This window comes from Martes martes (assembly GCF_963455335.1).
Source record: "Martes martes genome assembly, chromosome: 8".
NCBI lineage: Eukaryota > Metazoa > Chordata > Mammalia > Carnivora > Mustelidae > Martes > Martes martes.
The window spans coordinates 137,608,844-137,622,960 of NC_137895.1; the positions used below are offsets into that span (position 1 = coordinate 137,608,844).

Below are 14,117 nucleotides of genomic sequence, written 5' to 3' on the forward strand. Positions count from 1 at the left end.
CAACGTTCTCTGCACGAGCCGAGCTCAAGGCCTTCCCACATCACCCTGATTTTCTTAATATTCAGAGAAGGCGGACTCCGATGAGGGAGTCGGAAGAGGACGCGATCAAATGACTCGCCCAAGGTCAAAACACCACAGTAGAAAAGGAAATGCCGACTTGTCAGCCACCGAGGCCACGTCCCCCGTGCCTCCTTCGGCAACCGACGGGGAACGACCCGCTCCCCGCTTCCCCGGCGGCAGGACGCAGTGCGGGGGCGCCCCCCGCCCTCCTTCGTGCACGCCCCGCCGAGCCCCTCCAGCCCGGCCGCCCGCGGCGGACCCGAGCTCCTGCACCTCTGCGCTCGCCCCGGGCCCTCAAGCCCCCCGAGGACCTGCTCCCGCCCCGCGAGGCCGGACCCCCGCTCAGGACCCCCAGAGCTTAAGTGTCCACACGGCAGGGCCCCGCCCGCGCGCTCCCTGCCACGTCCGCGGCCTCACGCACTATGGCGCTCCGAACCGGGCCTCCCGCCGCCGCCGCCGCCGCCGCCGCCGCCGCAGGGCCCGGGCCGCCCGGCCTCCCAGTCCCAGCGTCCCCAGGACAGCGTCCGCCGGAGCAGGCCGCGGACTTCCTCCGCCAGCTCCGCCCTGGCCGCAGCCCCGGGAAGAGCCCGCCGCCAGGGCAGACGGACTGCTCGCACGTCCAATCGGAACGGCACGCGGAGGGGGCGGGCTGACGGACTGCTCCAGCGACCAATAGGAGCGCGCTCGCCCAGGGGGCGCGGCTACCGCCAGCGGGCCCCGCCCCGCCCGTGCTTCCGCTGGGGCCGAGGAGGCGAGTGGAAACTTTCCCAGAGTTCCTCCGAGCGCCCGCGGACCCGGGGAGGGGTCGCGGCGGGGCGGAGGGGGCCGGCGGAGGTTGGGCGAGGGAGGGGCGGAGGGTGGGGACGCACGGGGCCCCACCCCCTCCCTGAGGGCCGGCGGCCGCCGGGAGACTGGAGGGCGGCGGTCCCGGTCCCTCTCGGGTGCCGCCCGGCGCCGGCTCCCCCTCCTCCTCGTCCTCCCCGCGGCGGGCGTCTGTCGGGCCGGGCGGGTCGTGCCGCCGCGCGCAGCGGACGCGGCCCGGGTCAGGCCGGGCGGCAGCTCCCCTCGCCCCTGGTGTGGCGCCCCCAGATGCAGCCCGGGCGGGCGGCCGCCTGGGAACGAGCGGGGGGCGCGTGAGCACGGCCGGGCCCGCCCCGCGAGGCGAGTGGTCCGCGGAGGGCCGCCCCCGCACGGGGCCGCGGGGGTCGGGGCGTCCCGGGGGCCGCGGGGGGCAGGGCTGGCGGCCCGCACGCCCCAGCCTCGGCCACCCGCGCCCGCGCCCATGGCTGCGCGCGGGGACCCGCGGCGGCTGTACCGGCTGGTGCAGGGAGGCCGGCTGTGCGCCCTGCGGGAGGAGCTGCGGGGAGCCGGGCGCGCGGGCTGCCCGGGGCCCGCCGGGGACAGCCTCCTGCACTGCGCCGCCCGCCACGGGCACCGGGACGTGCTGGCCTATCTGGTGGAGACCTGGGACATGGACATCGAGGCCGCCAACCGAGACTACAAGCGGCCGCTGCACGAGGCCGCCTCGCAGGGCCACCGGGACTGCGTGCTCTACCTGCTGGGCCGAGGAGCCGCCGTCGACTGCCTCAAGAAGGCCGACTGGTAGGTGGCCGGTTCCCGAAAGACCGCCCCCCCCCGTTCCCCGCAGAGTCACGGATCCCCGTGGACTTTTCCGCCTTGACACCGCCCTGGAGGACAGGTCAGCCTCCACGAACGGCGGGGTACCCTTGCGGGGTTAACTGTTCGCAGTCCTGTTCCAAACCCTTTCTTTCCCTTTACGGAACAGTCTGGAACGCGATCGAACCGTGATGGTCTGTGCTGCCTGCAGCCCGGGCCGCGCCGGGCTCGGTCATGACTCCGCCAGGAGCGCTGTTCTCACTTGTCCCTCTGAACAGAGGCTCACAGAAGGTGGCAAAGAAATGTTCAGGAAAGCCCCGTGTGCCCTCCCTCAGTCTCCCCAAAAGTTACCATCTCACACACCTACAGTGCAGTACCAAGACAAGGAACTGACATCGCCACAATCCGTGTATTTTACCGCTTCCAGGACGTGTGTGTGGTTTTATCTCACGAATAGCCTTGCGTGAGCACGGCCACAGACAAGACGTGCCGCAGTTACCATCACGCAAACCAACTGCACTTTGTTAGACGGACATCGTTTCTAGTACCATTGTGTGGGGCTCCTGGAAGTGATGAACATCCTAAGATTCATAACGTAGTGAAGTTCCTGCCTGCAGGTGATTTCTGATCTGATGTCACTATGAACCCCAGCAGCTAGAGGGATCGCTAAGTAAGGTGCTATTTTGCCCACTGGGGTGGGGGGTCAGCCCGCTTGATTGAGCACAAGCCTGGTTTTCTTCTGCTGCTGGCAAACTGGTCTAAAGACCATTCCAAGAGACGTAAGACCTCATACATGCCTCAGAACAATTCTGTGGCTAGGGGACTGGCCTCTCCGCAAAAAAAAAAAAAAAAAAAACATTAAAGAGGCAACGTACATTGGAGTGTGTATGTGGGAGGTGTGATTGCAGTGAGATTTTTTGGCCGGTTCTCACCTTTCTGGCTTTCTGCAATACCTTCCTGCTTTTTCAATCATCCTGCCTTGCTCAAGATTTATTCCCTCTATGAAGTCCTTCTGGAAGGTTCCAGCCTTCATTTATCTGGGTTCCTTCCTCTTAATTTCGCATTCATTCTCCTTACTACATCCCCCCCTCAAAAATATTGGTAATTAATATCATAGCAATCTTAGAAGACAGATCCTAGATGCAGCCTGTGAGGTCTCCTAGGTATAGTGAGTTCCCGCTGTGTGCCTGACATGGGTCCTAAACCCAGGAATCAGGAGGTAAATAAGATCTGCCCTTGCTTTCCCGGAGTTGTGTCTCCCATGTTTTGCAGATGAGAAACCGGAAGCTCACGGTATAGAAATGCCTCACCCAAGATCATTTATGAAAAGAGGAGGGCCAGAGCCACTTTCCTTGACATTAATGTAGTTTATTCCCGTAATTGTGGACACAAGTCAGTTCAGAAACATTGTAATCACACTGTCCCGTTTGGGTCACCAAAGTATCCTCCTCGTGGGTAGGCACTGTGTCAAATGTCCTTTTTTAGCCTTCTTTCAGCACACTTAATAAACAATTACTGATTAAAGTGAATGGAGTAAGTGCAGCAGAGTACCTTTTACACAAATATTATTCAAGACAGGGGCGCCTGGGGGATCAGCCGGTGAAGCGTCTGCCTTCCGCTCAGGTCATGTTCCCAGGGTCCTGGGATCGAGTCCCGCATTAGGCTCCCTGCTCAGTGGGGAGCCTGCTTCTCCCTCTGCCCCTCCTCCTGCTTGTGCTCTCTCTCTCTTTCTCCCAAATAAATAAATAAATAAAATCTTTAAAAAATATATTATTCAAGACAAACTGTCCATGGTTTTCATTAACTCAGTTTGTCTCTGTCTCAGTTTGGTCCCATAGTTTAAACTCGTCCAGAAGCAGGTTTGCCTCCTCAGTAATCCCCTCCTGCAGGCACGCCCACATCCTAATTCCTTTCCCTTTCTTATTTCTCCCAGAGCCTCATGGTGGCCAGAAAAGTTGCTGCTCAACACAGATTTCCTGCTTCTCAGACCCCCGAGTCCTCTAGGTTTTCCACCTCTGCCAAGGGCACGTGCCTTTCTGAACACCCAGCCGCACACTTCTAATATCTCAAATGCCCTTCCGTCTGACAGTTTGCCTGATTGGCCTTAGGACTCCTTTGATGATGGCCTGCACGAGGAAGAATCTGGAGGTGATCCAGGACCTCGTGGAACACGGCGCTGACCCACTTCTGAAGAACAAAGACGGCTGGAACAGTCTCCACATTGCCAGCCGAGAGGGCGACCCTCTGATCCTCCAGTACCTGCTCTCTGTTTGCCCCACCGCCTGGGAGACGGAGAGCAAAGTCGGGAGGACACCGCTGCACACAGCAGGTATGGCCGGGAGCTCTGCAGGGGCACAGGGACAGGTACGCAGCCCGCTCCCCCGAGCCCGCAGAATGCCTTCTAGTTAGGGGCACCCACAGGGCTGCAGGGGTCTCCAAACTAGCGGGCCAGGAATAAGGGCAGGTTTGGGGTATTTTGGCACAGAGTTTGTTCCTGCAGCTAATGGAACGTTATATCTGTCCTGTCCGCCCCAATTTGTTGGAAAGTTCATTCTGTTCTTCACTGTCTTTGAGCTTGGGCAAGGGACTTAGCCTCTTAAGCAAATTTCCTCATCCCCAAAATAATGTTGGTAATGATGCCCACGTTGCAGGGTTGCAGTAGAGGTTAAGGGACACGATGTATCTAAGTCCCTTGACACGCACTGAGTGCAGAACAAACAGGTATGGCTATTTTCAGGATCATGTTTACGTTGTCACTGTTACCTGCAGGAGGAAAAGAGACAGTATTTCCCTCTGTCCTCACTGATACCTACCATAGTGCTTATCCATTTAAATAAATCTAGGAACTTGTAATTGAGTACCTGCCTGAGTGTCTTTGACTTATCTTGATGATGTCAATAAAAATGTGGGATACAGCTAATTATCCTTAAATCTGAGTTACCTATTCGTAGGTCATTTTAGATTAGTGAAAAGCAGAAAGTGCTGTGATGGAAGACAACACAGATATCAAAGACCTCAGGAGTCCAGGTCAAGAAATTTAAAAAATGATCTGTAGCCTTCTGGATAGTACGTTGAATTAGAGTACAGGGCCTTGGTTTCTCAAAGCATCAGTACCTGTGACATGATATAGTTTGGGAACTATTATAGCTCCAGGGAGAAGTTAGGGACCAAGGAATTCTTTTTAAGTCTTGACAGGTGAGTAGAAGAACGTTTTTCTGCTATGAATTGTTTGACCAGTTCCCCTAGAAACGATCAGCCCCTAGCCATTCACAGAAGAGAGTGGAGAACAGATAGTTGAAATCTTTATTACTGAGTGTCGTTCTCTTTAGTAGGAGAATTACATTCCTGCTTATTTTGTCATGGATCATTATTAATATGTTTTACATTTCCTGGGCAAAAACTGACCGGCCCTAAGAATTTGCAGTACAACAGTGGAGGAAAGTTTAGGACTGAGAATTCGCCATGGACGTGCTCACAAAGACAAGATAGTCGAGTGTTGGCTAAGTGCCTGTTTAGTGAAAACATCGTCGTTACCACTTACCCAGCTAAATTTTTATTTTTCTAGGATGGTAACAGTGTCCCTGATTTAATTACTGTTTCCCATAAGTCCTAGCTAAAAGGCTGGGGCAGAGAGAGGCGGAAAGAGGAGTTTTATACCTGCACTGAACGCTCTGACTCTCCGCTCTCTTCTTCCAGCGATGCATGGCCATTTAGATGCGGTGAAGGTGCTTCTCCAGAGGTAAGAACAAAACAGCAAATAGAGGAAAGGATTCACTAATTGTGACAGTTAATGTCGATGCTACAGGAAAAGCTCAGAAAAATAGCTCAGAAAGAAAGTCAAGCACCCAAAGAGAGATGAACAAAGGACATAACTCGAAGAATATAAAACAAAAATCGCTAAGTAACATGAGAAAAGAAAAAAATCACCTGTGTATCTGCTCATTCGGCCAGTTTTCATATGCTCAGTGCCTTAGCACCCACTAAGCACTGTGCCAGATGCACGGGCTGCAAGAGAGGCTGGCAGGCACGGGTCCCCTCGTGGAGCTCACACACTGGCAGATGGGAGTCACCGTTCACACCCTGCGAGCCCGAGGAGAACAAGGAATCACGGGCTCCCTCCAGGAACATACGCCAGGATGACCCAACTTGACTTGGAGGGAGGAATCTTGGCCCCTGGGATAGTCAAGCTATGATCTGAAGGAGGCTGAGAGGGGGAGGCAGGGCCCCATTTCAGACAGAGGTGACAGTCCCCGTGAATGCTCGGAGCCAAGGGAAAGCCTGGTGCTGTAGCAAACGGAAGGTCCACGTGCGCTGGCGCTGTCAGGGCAGCAGGGCGAACAGGGCGCCGTGAGCAAAGGCGGACGGAGGGCGGACCCGGACGATGTGAGGACTTCAGATTTTATTGAGAGTATGCCATGCCACGGAAGGGTTTTAAGCAGAGTGAAGGGCAGACAGTAATAAGTTTGCATTTCTCAGAGATCCTCTGGTCGGGAAAGAGAGAGTGGATTGGGGGGGAGCAGGAGTGGGTGTTGCGAACATCGGGAGGCCGCTGCAGTTCACCAGGAGGGAAATGACGGTAGCTGGGCTATGAGCCGACTGTCGGGGTGAAGAGAAGGACGTGGAGGTCCTTAAGAAATGGAATCAATAGATTCAGGTGAATCATTTGATCACAGGAATGAAGGAGGAGACGTTAAGGATGACAGGCTTCTCGCTGAGCAACTAGGGATGGTGGTGGTGCCATTTGCTGGGACAGAGAGCACTGGAGGAGGAGCAGGTTTGCTGGGAGGATGGTAATTTCACTTTTAGATGTGATGAGTTGCGTGTCCCTGCGAGGCACCCACGTAGAGATGTCGAGCGCCCAGCTGCAGACAAGATCCAGAGCCCACAGGAGGGGTATGAGCTGAGAAGCGCACGCAGGCGTCATCGACCTAGAAATGACGACTGAACGTACGAGAGCGGAAGAGATTATCTGAGCCGATACTGAGTAGTAAGAAGAGGACAGAACTTCACGCAGTGCTGTGAGGTAGCAAAGGTCCTACTGTGGGTGGAGAGAAGACAGGCCTCCATGAGGTCATATCAAAGCTGTAATTGAAGTGAAGAAGGGAGAACCAGGGGCGCCTGGGTGGCTCAGTGGGTTAAGCCTCTGCGTTCGTCTCAGGTCATGATCCCAGGGTCCTGGGATCAAGCCCCACATTGGGCTCTCTGCTCAGTGGGGAGCCTGCTTGCTCCTCTCTCTCTTCCTGCCTCTCTGCCTACTTGTGATCTCTCTCTGTGTCAAATAAATAAATCTTTAAAAAAAGGGGGGGGTGGACAGGGAACCAGTGCTCCAAGCAGAGAGGATCGGCACATGCAAAGGCAGCAAAAAGCTGGGAAGCTGGAAGAAAAGATAATGAGCAAAAAGAGGGTGGGAGAGGTAGGACCATAACAAAGGTAGAACAGGTGGGAAGACGGGCCCAGAAGGTACGATGGATAGGACCCTGAAGGACAGAACAGAAGAAGAGAGGAGAGGTAGGAGAGGCAGAAGGTAGGTCAGGTAGGAGGCAGGACCAAGAAGGAAGTAGGACAGATAGGCTCGCAGAGGAGTTAGGAACGGGAGGAGGTAGGTCCACGTGGAGTTGGGACTGAGAGGAGGACCAGGAGATGGCAGGAACGGAAGGCGGCCCCCCTGGAGGCTGGAGTGGGAGAAAGGCCAGGACAGTGGAGGAGGCAGGAACGAAAAAGGCAGGATCGACGTGAAGGTGGGCAGGTGGGTGGCAGGACCGAGAAGGTGGGAAAAGCAGGACTGGGAAGGCGGTGGGAGGAGGAGGAGGAGCGGGAAGGAGGCAGGTGGCCCAGAGGAGCGTGGGGAGACGGGTAGATGCCGCATTATCCTGACCCCAGGGTCGTGAGGGTTTAGATTTTCCTCTGTGATTGGGAGATAAACGTCTCAGGGAGGACTGGCCATACCCACGGTGGTCCGGTGGCTGGGAGGAGGGTTAGCAAAGCAGGAGCCGCAGCAGGAGAAGTGGACCCAGAGCTGAGATTTTGGTGGCCGGTCACGAAGGGGAGACAATGCCCATAAGTGGGGTGAGGAAGTCCGAGGAGGAGCTGAGTTTGGGAGACAGGGACCGCACTCCCGTCTCTGCAGTGCATGTGTGCGGCGGGGACCTGTCTGACCCGCCGCTTTGGGTTCATGCGGCAGGTGCCTGTACGAAGCCGACCGTGCGGACAGGTGCGGCTGCACACCCTTCATGGACGCTATTCAGTGTGGCCACACGGCCGTGGCCAGGCTGCTGCTCGAACAGCACAAGGTACAGAAACAGCCCTTCCCGTGGGTGTCAGATCAGGGAGCACCGCCAATGTGGGGTCAGTGTCACGGTGGGCGAGGAGGAGGCAGACGTCCTTGTCTGGGGCCCCTGCGAGGGTCCCGTGTGGTGTGCGGGGAGCAATTAGAGGAGGAGGAGGGCCCGGCACCCTGCTGGTCCGCAGGAGTGACTGCCGGCCGCCCGCCAAGCGTGCCATGGCCAGAGTGTGGCATCCCCCATGATTGGCCAGAGAGGCCGTGGGGCTCCGCTGGCGGGTCCCCGCTCCTCACATACAGCCTCCTCTCCCCGGCCCTCCAGGCTTGCTGGGCCACGCGGGATGCCCTGGGGATGCAGGCCATCCACAGGGCAGCCGTCACCGGGCAGAACGAGGCCCTCCGCTTCCTGGTGTCCGAGCTGGGCGCTGATGTGGATGCCAGGGCTGCACCCAGCCACCTGACGCCGCTGCATTTTGCTGCTAAGGTTTGTCTCTCCAGGAAGACCTTCCCTCCGCATGATGTGCCACCTTTAGTTTGCACACACCCTTGTTCCGTGTTCAGAAATAACGTTGTTTGCAGCCCTAAGAATCCCCCACGTAGAGTCCTACTGCCTGTCCTTACACTAGATTCCAGAAGGGAGCATTTTGGCCACGGACGCTCGCTGCTTATAGCCCAGCTTGAGTGTTAGGAGTGTCTGGTGGGTCATCTTCAGCTGCACTGGCTGGCTGCCCCGACTGGCTTTCCCAGCAGCAGGAATAGCTATTTCCCTGTGATACACACTCTCCTGGCCCCCAGGAAGGCAGTGGAGAGATGAGGGGACCCACACCTGGCGGAGGCCACGGGGGAATGGATGGGACCTGCAGCCGTGATTCCCTGTCTCTCCGGTGCTCGCAGCCTGGTCGGTTGGACAGGAATCCTGTCAGGTGACACATGCTGTGATGTGTGCTGTGACGAGCGTCCAGGATGGGTCACGGTCTCCCTGTTTATCTTTGCTTTGAAATTCCAGCAAAGAGTGTGTTTGCTGGGAGAGATTCTAGAAGCACGTGTTCCGTATGAATCAGGATGTCTGCTGCCGACTGTAGTCATCGGTAATTTGGCCTACAGAGTAGATCCTCTGCGTTTTCATAACCACATGTCCCCCAAATCTGGATTTAACAGTTTACACTCGAACCTGAGAGCCATGTGGGTCTTCCTATAGATGTGAAAATTCCATTGTAGCAGCTGAGTATTTTAGAAAAAGTACCTGACACGCATTAGTTGGTGTTGTGGGGCTCGTTGGTGTCCTCGTCCCAGCATAACAAGTGTATCTCACCCTCAGGAAGGACACGTGAGCACAGTCCAGGTGCTCCTGTCCTTGGGTGCCGACATCAACTCCAGAGACGAAAGGAAGCGATCAGGTACGGCCTCCTGTTCCATGCGGCTGGGGAGTGACTAGTGATGGATGTAAATGATGCAAGGACTTGGATGTGGAAAACACTGGTGTCAGACGATTCCTCTAGCAGCTCGGCAGCCCGTCTTTGAAACGACACGTTTGCAAAGCTCTGGAAATGTCGCTGTTGCCATGACAGGGGCGGGGCCTGTGCTGGTCGCTGCTGTTCTGACCACTTTGCACCATGACCACGTGTGCGCCTGGAGGCACTGGCTGGTGGATTCACTGGTCCCTAGTTTAGATTCTCCCAAGGCCGTCTCTCTTTGGAGTGCGTTTGAAAACTAGAATCACTACAGTTTCTTTTTAAGATTTATTTATGTATTTTAGGTGGTGGGAGTGTGCAGAGGGAGAGAGAATCCCGAGCAGATTCCCCACTGAGCAGTGAGCTCAACAGGGGGCTCGATCCCAGGACACTGAGATCATGACCGGGGCAGAAGGCAGACGCTTAACCAACTCAGCCGCCCAGCTGCCCCACTATAACTTTTTAAACATGAGGCCCAGAAAGATTTTCAGAGCTAATTCTTTAGACTCAGGTTAGAATAAACCTCTGCAAACGTTGGGGGCGTCTGGCAAGCATCTCTGTGATGCTCAGCAGCCCCCCCCCACCCCCGAGGCTGTGAGGATGATCCCCGCATCCAGGGACACGAGTCTGTCTGCAGGACGCAGGATCCTAGGCTTCGCAGCACCAGGAACCTGGAGCCCTGATTCCCAAAGCGGGGGAGGTGTCCGTTTGTTCGTCACGTCACTCTCGTTCATGGCAGTGTTTTTACTGACGCAGAGAATTCACAAAACCTTTAAAATGGCTTCTGGGCCGTTTAAAGTTTCCTGTTCGTAAACTTGCTTCATTGCTTTAGACAAAAATCTCTTACATTTTCTCATTGGTTGATATTTTTAAAGCCATTTCCAACCCAGTCAGGTGAAAAAGGAAAGTGCTCTGATCCCGTAGAGGCAGGGGCGCAGGGAGGAGTCGCAGAAATGGGGGAGGAGGATTGGTTTGGGGTTGTAGCCGCTCGCCAGGCGGGCACCGCTGCGGGGTCCTGCTCCAAGTCCCTGTGGCTTCTGTGTCCCCGCAGCCCTGCACCTGGCCTGCGCCGGCCAGCACGCGGCCTGTGTCGGGCTCCTGCTGCGGTCCGGGCTGAGCGACTCTCCGGACGCCTCGGGTGCCCTGGCTCGGCAGCTGGCTCGCCGCGCAGACGTCCTCCAGCGCTTCGGCCGCGACCCTGCGTCCTGAGGGTGCTTCTGAGCAAGGACGACAGGCATGGTGACCGCGTCCTGCTGCTGCCATCGTCAGGATCCCCAGCCAGCGGGCCGTGAGGACGCCGGCTCCCAGGCCTGGTGACCCGCCCGCAGAGACCTTTTGTGGTCCGGATTAGGCTTTTTTCTGCCCTTTGAGGGGAGTTAGGGGATGTTCTTGGAGTCGGTGTCTGGAGCCCTCAGGGAACCAAGTGGCCCGTGTGACTGTAACACAGTATGAATTCACGTAAATATGTCATGTGTTTTGTGAGTGACGTCATGGGGGGAGGCAAGGGCGAGGATGTTAACGGTACAAGGGCCGGAAACATAGCTGGCCTGCTGCTTCCTTCCTTCCTTCCTCGCTGCGTCTTGGTTCATTGCAGTGGTTTCGCTTTGGTTTTGTAGCCTGAAAGGGACGCCTGCCCAGACATATGCAAGGAAATAATGGAAATATTTGTACTTTCTAAGCGCTGCTGGTTAAGCTATATTTTTTGTTTTGTTTTGTTTTAAAGATTTTATTTCTTTATTTGACAGACAGAGATCACAAGTAGGCAGAGAGGCAGGCAGAGAAAGAGGGGAAAGCAGGCTCCCTGCGAGCAGAGAGCCCGATGCAGGGCTTTATCCCAGGACCCTGAGATTATGACCTGAGCCGAAGGCAGAGGCTTTAACCCATGGAGCCACCGAGGCGCCCCGAGCTATGTTTTAATCTCAAGGTCACTTTTACTTAGCGGTTGTACGTCGGCTGTCGGGCTATCTTCAGATAATGAACACACCTAAGAGATACAGCTGTGAGATGCCCAGTGGGAGAATGGTGTGTGTGCTGCAAGCGCCGGACGCACTTCCCATCCAGAGCCCCCTGCCCACTGCAGCCTGGGCGTGTTGAGGACACTTGACATTGTAACCAAAAGTTCTGGAGCAGCTTACACAGGTCGAAGGGAGGCTGCATGCTCAGACCTTCGGATTCTTTTCCTTTTTCCTTTTGGGGGGAAGTGATAAAAACCATCTTCTCTGGGTCACAAAGAATAGTTAATCCAGGTTGGTCTTAGGAAATGACACGCGTCGGGCACAGGCCAGACTCGATCCTCTGCTGGTCGTGAGCCAGTCAGGACGGACTGCACACTGGCCCAGCCTGATCATCGTGCTGGGCGAGGGAAGGAGGGAGACCTTCCAGTTCTCCGTCATCGCAGACAGCACGGGTTGGTTCCCAGTGCGACAGCCAGCACTTGGCATCTGTCTCGTGACCTCTGGGTGGCGTCCGGCGTCCCGCGCCAGTCCGAGCTTCGGTTCCTGCTGCTTTGGAGATACCCCATGTCGCTGCCCTTTGGGTGTGAAGACGGTCCTGCTACCCGCGGGGGGAACAGAGGGGCCGTGGGGGCGCCGGCCGCCCTCCCCGCTCACGCACGCAGCTTCCCAGCACGGCGGCTCGAGCGGGGTCCCCGCACGCCTCCAGCTGCGTGTCGGCCCCACGAACTGGCATGAGGCCGCGCTTTCGCTCCCCACACATTCCCGACTCCATTCTGTGGTGCAGACCATGGCTGCTGAAGCTTCTGGAGGACCAGGGGCCGCAGTGTCGGCGCCGGCGGCATTGATTGTGGCAAAGGGGGCAGGGACAGTCCAGGAACAGCCTGCCCCTGGGGTCACCGCGCCAGGAGCGAGTTGCACCCTCACTTCCGAATCGTGGGAGCTTGAGTCTGCTTCCGGGGAGGCCCCGCCAGGCCACCCGATCTGAACCCTGACACCCCCCCTCGCCCATCCCTGCCCGTTTCCTCCTCATTAACACTGACCGACCACACATTTGGGTCCTGCTCTTCGCTTCCTCTGTCTCCGCGACAGGAGCGTGAGCCCCGGGGCGGGACTTCGTCTCCCTCGTTCACTCACTGTCTACACGGCCCAGACGGTGCCGGACACGGAGCGGGGTATAAGTTTTTATGTGGTCGATGTGTGAGTGGGGGTTCGTATTTCTGGAACATGTGCCGTGTCCTGGACGCGGTGCTGAGTGCTGCACCCACACGCTTTCTCTGTGCCCCCCCCACCCCGTTTCAGCTCCACCTCGGGCACCCTTTCTCCGCCAGACTTGTGCACCAGCCCCCAACCCACACACGCCGGCCCTCGCTGCCCCTCTGCGGGGTGACGGGGCCTCGCTACCCGACAGGTCGCGCAGCTTACCTGCAGCCCTCGGTTACGGTGCTTTCGCTTCAGTGCGACTGTTGGTCTGACTCCCTCCTGCCCTCCAGAAGCCTGGCCCCCGCCACGGCTGGTAACACACGCCTGGGTTTTTCTGGCTTTTCCTGTAAGCTGGGGTGCCCCTGCTTGTGTGAGCCCTGGCCATCTGGTCTGTTCTGGGGTCCACCTCTGTGGGGACACTCCCCACCGTGACCCTGGCCAGTTCTAGGCCTTCCCACACCCAAACCAACTTTCTCCGTAAGCTCCTTGCACATGAACCTGATTGACCACTACCCGATGTTCCTGCAGTTCACCGTGACTCCCGGGTTCAAGCCCTCCGGCCATCATCCAGACCATGGTGGTGTCAGCCTCCTGATGGTGCCCCCTGCCCCCTGGGCCCGTCCTCCTCTACCTCATCCCCTACACAGCTGTCCTAGAGCTCTCACCAAGGTGACCAGGGTGCTGACCACTGACATGTTTCCCCACCCATCTCCTCAAGGGCTGTTGACTGGTCCTGCAAGCCCCCCTGACCCACAGTGAGGGTCTCTTCCTAAGACCGATCAGGGCAGAAGCCCCTGGAAAGAGATAGAAATGAGTAAAAATTTTAATCATTTGAAAATAGCCACAGCCTAACGTGTATTACTGGGGAAAAAATATGCAAGAAAATATTCACAAGACAAAATAAAAAGGAAATCTCAAAACAGAAAAGAAATTACACAAGTCAGGCCAAAAATGGAGAATTCCATGAAGGGACCTCAGATGCCGCGCATCTTGATTCTCACTCTCCCCCGCACTGCTGGAGGTCGCCAGCAGGGGGCAGACCTGAGAGCTGGCCGTGGGCTCCCACCCCCCGGGCAAGGCTCGCCAAAGGTACCAGTAGTGAAGGAGAAACAGAAATCACCTCTTTCCCACCACCCAGAAATAACCCTTATTTCCTCCTGCCGGTAACTGTATGTTGGAGGTGACGCTGTGCACAGTCTCCCCTAACTTTAGGTCAACAGCATATGCTAACACTGCAAAACTTTGCACACCTTTTATTTTAATCACTAACGCTTCTCGGTGTTGCTGCCATATTTATTCTCTGACGCTGTCATTCTTGTTTTGCTTTGGTAAGAGCAGAACTGGGACATCAGTGCAGCCCTTGGACTCGGCAGGAGCAGAGGCAGGGGTGTCAGAACTGACAATGGCTCAGGTCTGATCCCACGTCAGGGCCGTGTGGGGCTGGGAGTCAGGGGCAGTGGGGACAGGGGACTGCTGGGTCCGAGCGGGCCTGCGCTCTTGGAGCTGCTGAGTGGTGACAAGAAAGGAAAGGTAGGAAGACCGTTGAACAGCACA

General features: G+C 56.7%; 2 protein-coding genes across 3 annotated transcripts in view; one reads left to right on the plus strand and one right to left on the minus strand.

Moving 5' to 3' along the window:
- The window catches only part of FBH1 (F-box DNA helicase 1), a 47,532-nt gene extending 46,915 nt beyond the window's left edge, over nt 1-617 (minus strand). The window contains exon 1 of one of the 2 annotated variants that reach the window (XM_080810526.1): nt 482-617. In XM_080810526.1, the coding sequence (XP_080666652.1) occupies nt 482 (1 nt within the window). In that variant the 5' untranslated portion in view covers nt 483-617. The remainder of the gene's footprint in view (nt 1-481) is intronic. The other variant, XM_080810527.1, reaches the window with a different exon arrangement.
- A 341-nt stretch (nt 618-958) lies between these two features.
- On the plus strand, nt 959-11,105 carry ANKRD16 (ankyrin repeat domain 16). The gene is made up of 7 exons (XM_080810383.1): nt 959-1,662; nt 3,786-4,006; nt 5,374-5,416; nt 7,859-7,967; nt 8,280-8,441; nt 9,276-9,354; nt 10,460-11,105. The coding sequence occupies exons 1-7, from the start codon at nt 1,343-1,345 to the stop codon at nt 10,615-10,617; spliced, it is 1,092 nt and encodes a 363-aa protein (XP_080666509.1). The 5' UTR covers nt 959-1,342; the 3' UTR covers nt 10,618-11,105.
- The last annotated feature ends 3,012 nt before the right edge of the window (nt 11,106-14,117 follow it).

Bases quoted from the DNA above. Each gene is read 5' to 3' on its own strand.
- ANKRD16 (XM_080810383.1), top strand. From the start codon at position 1,343: ATGGCTGCGCGCGGGGACCCGCGGCGGCTGTACCGGCTGGTGCAGGGA. The intron at 7,968-8,279 runs GTACAGAAACAG...CCGGCCCTCCAG, and splicing joins TGCTGCTCGAACAGCACAAG to GCTTGCTGGGCCACGCGGGA. The intron at 8,442-9,275 runs GTTTGTCTCTCC...TCTCACCCTCAG, and splicing joins CGCTGCATTTTGCTGCTAAG to GAAGGACACGTGAGCACAGT.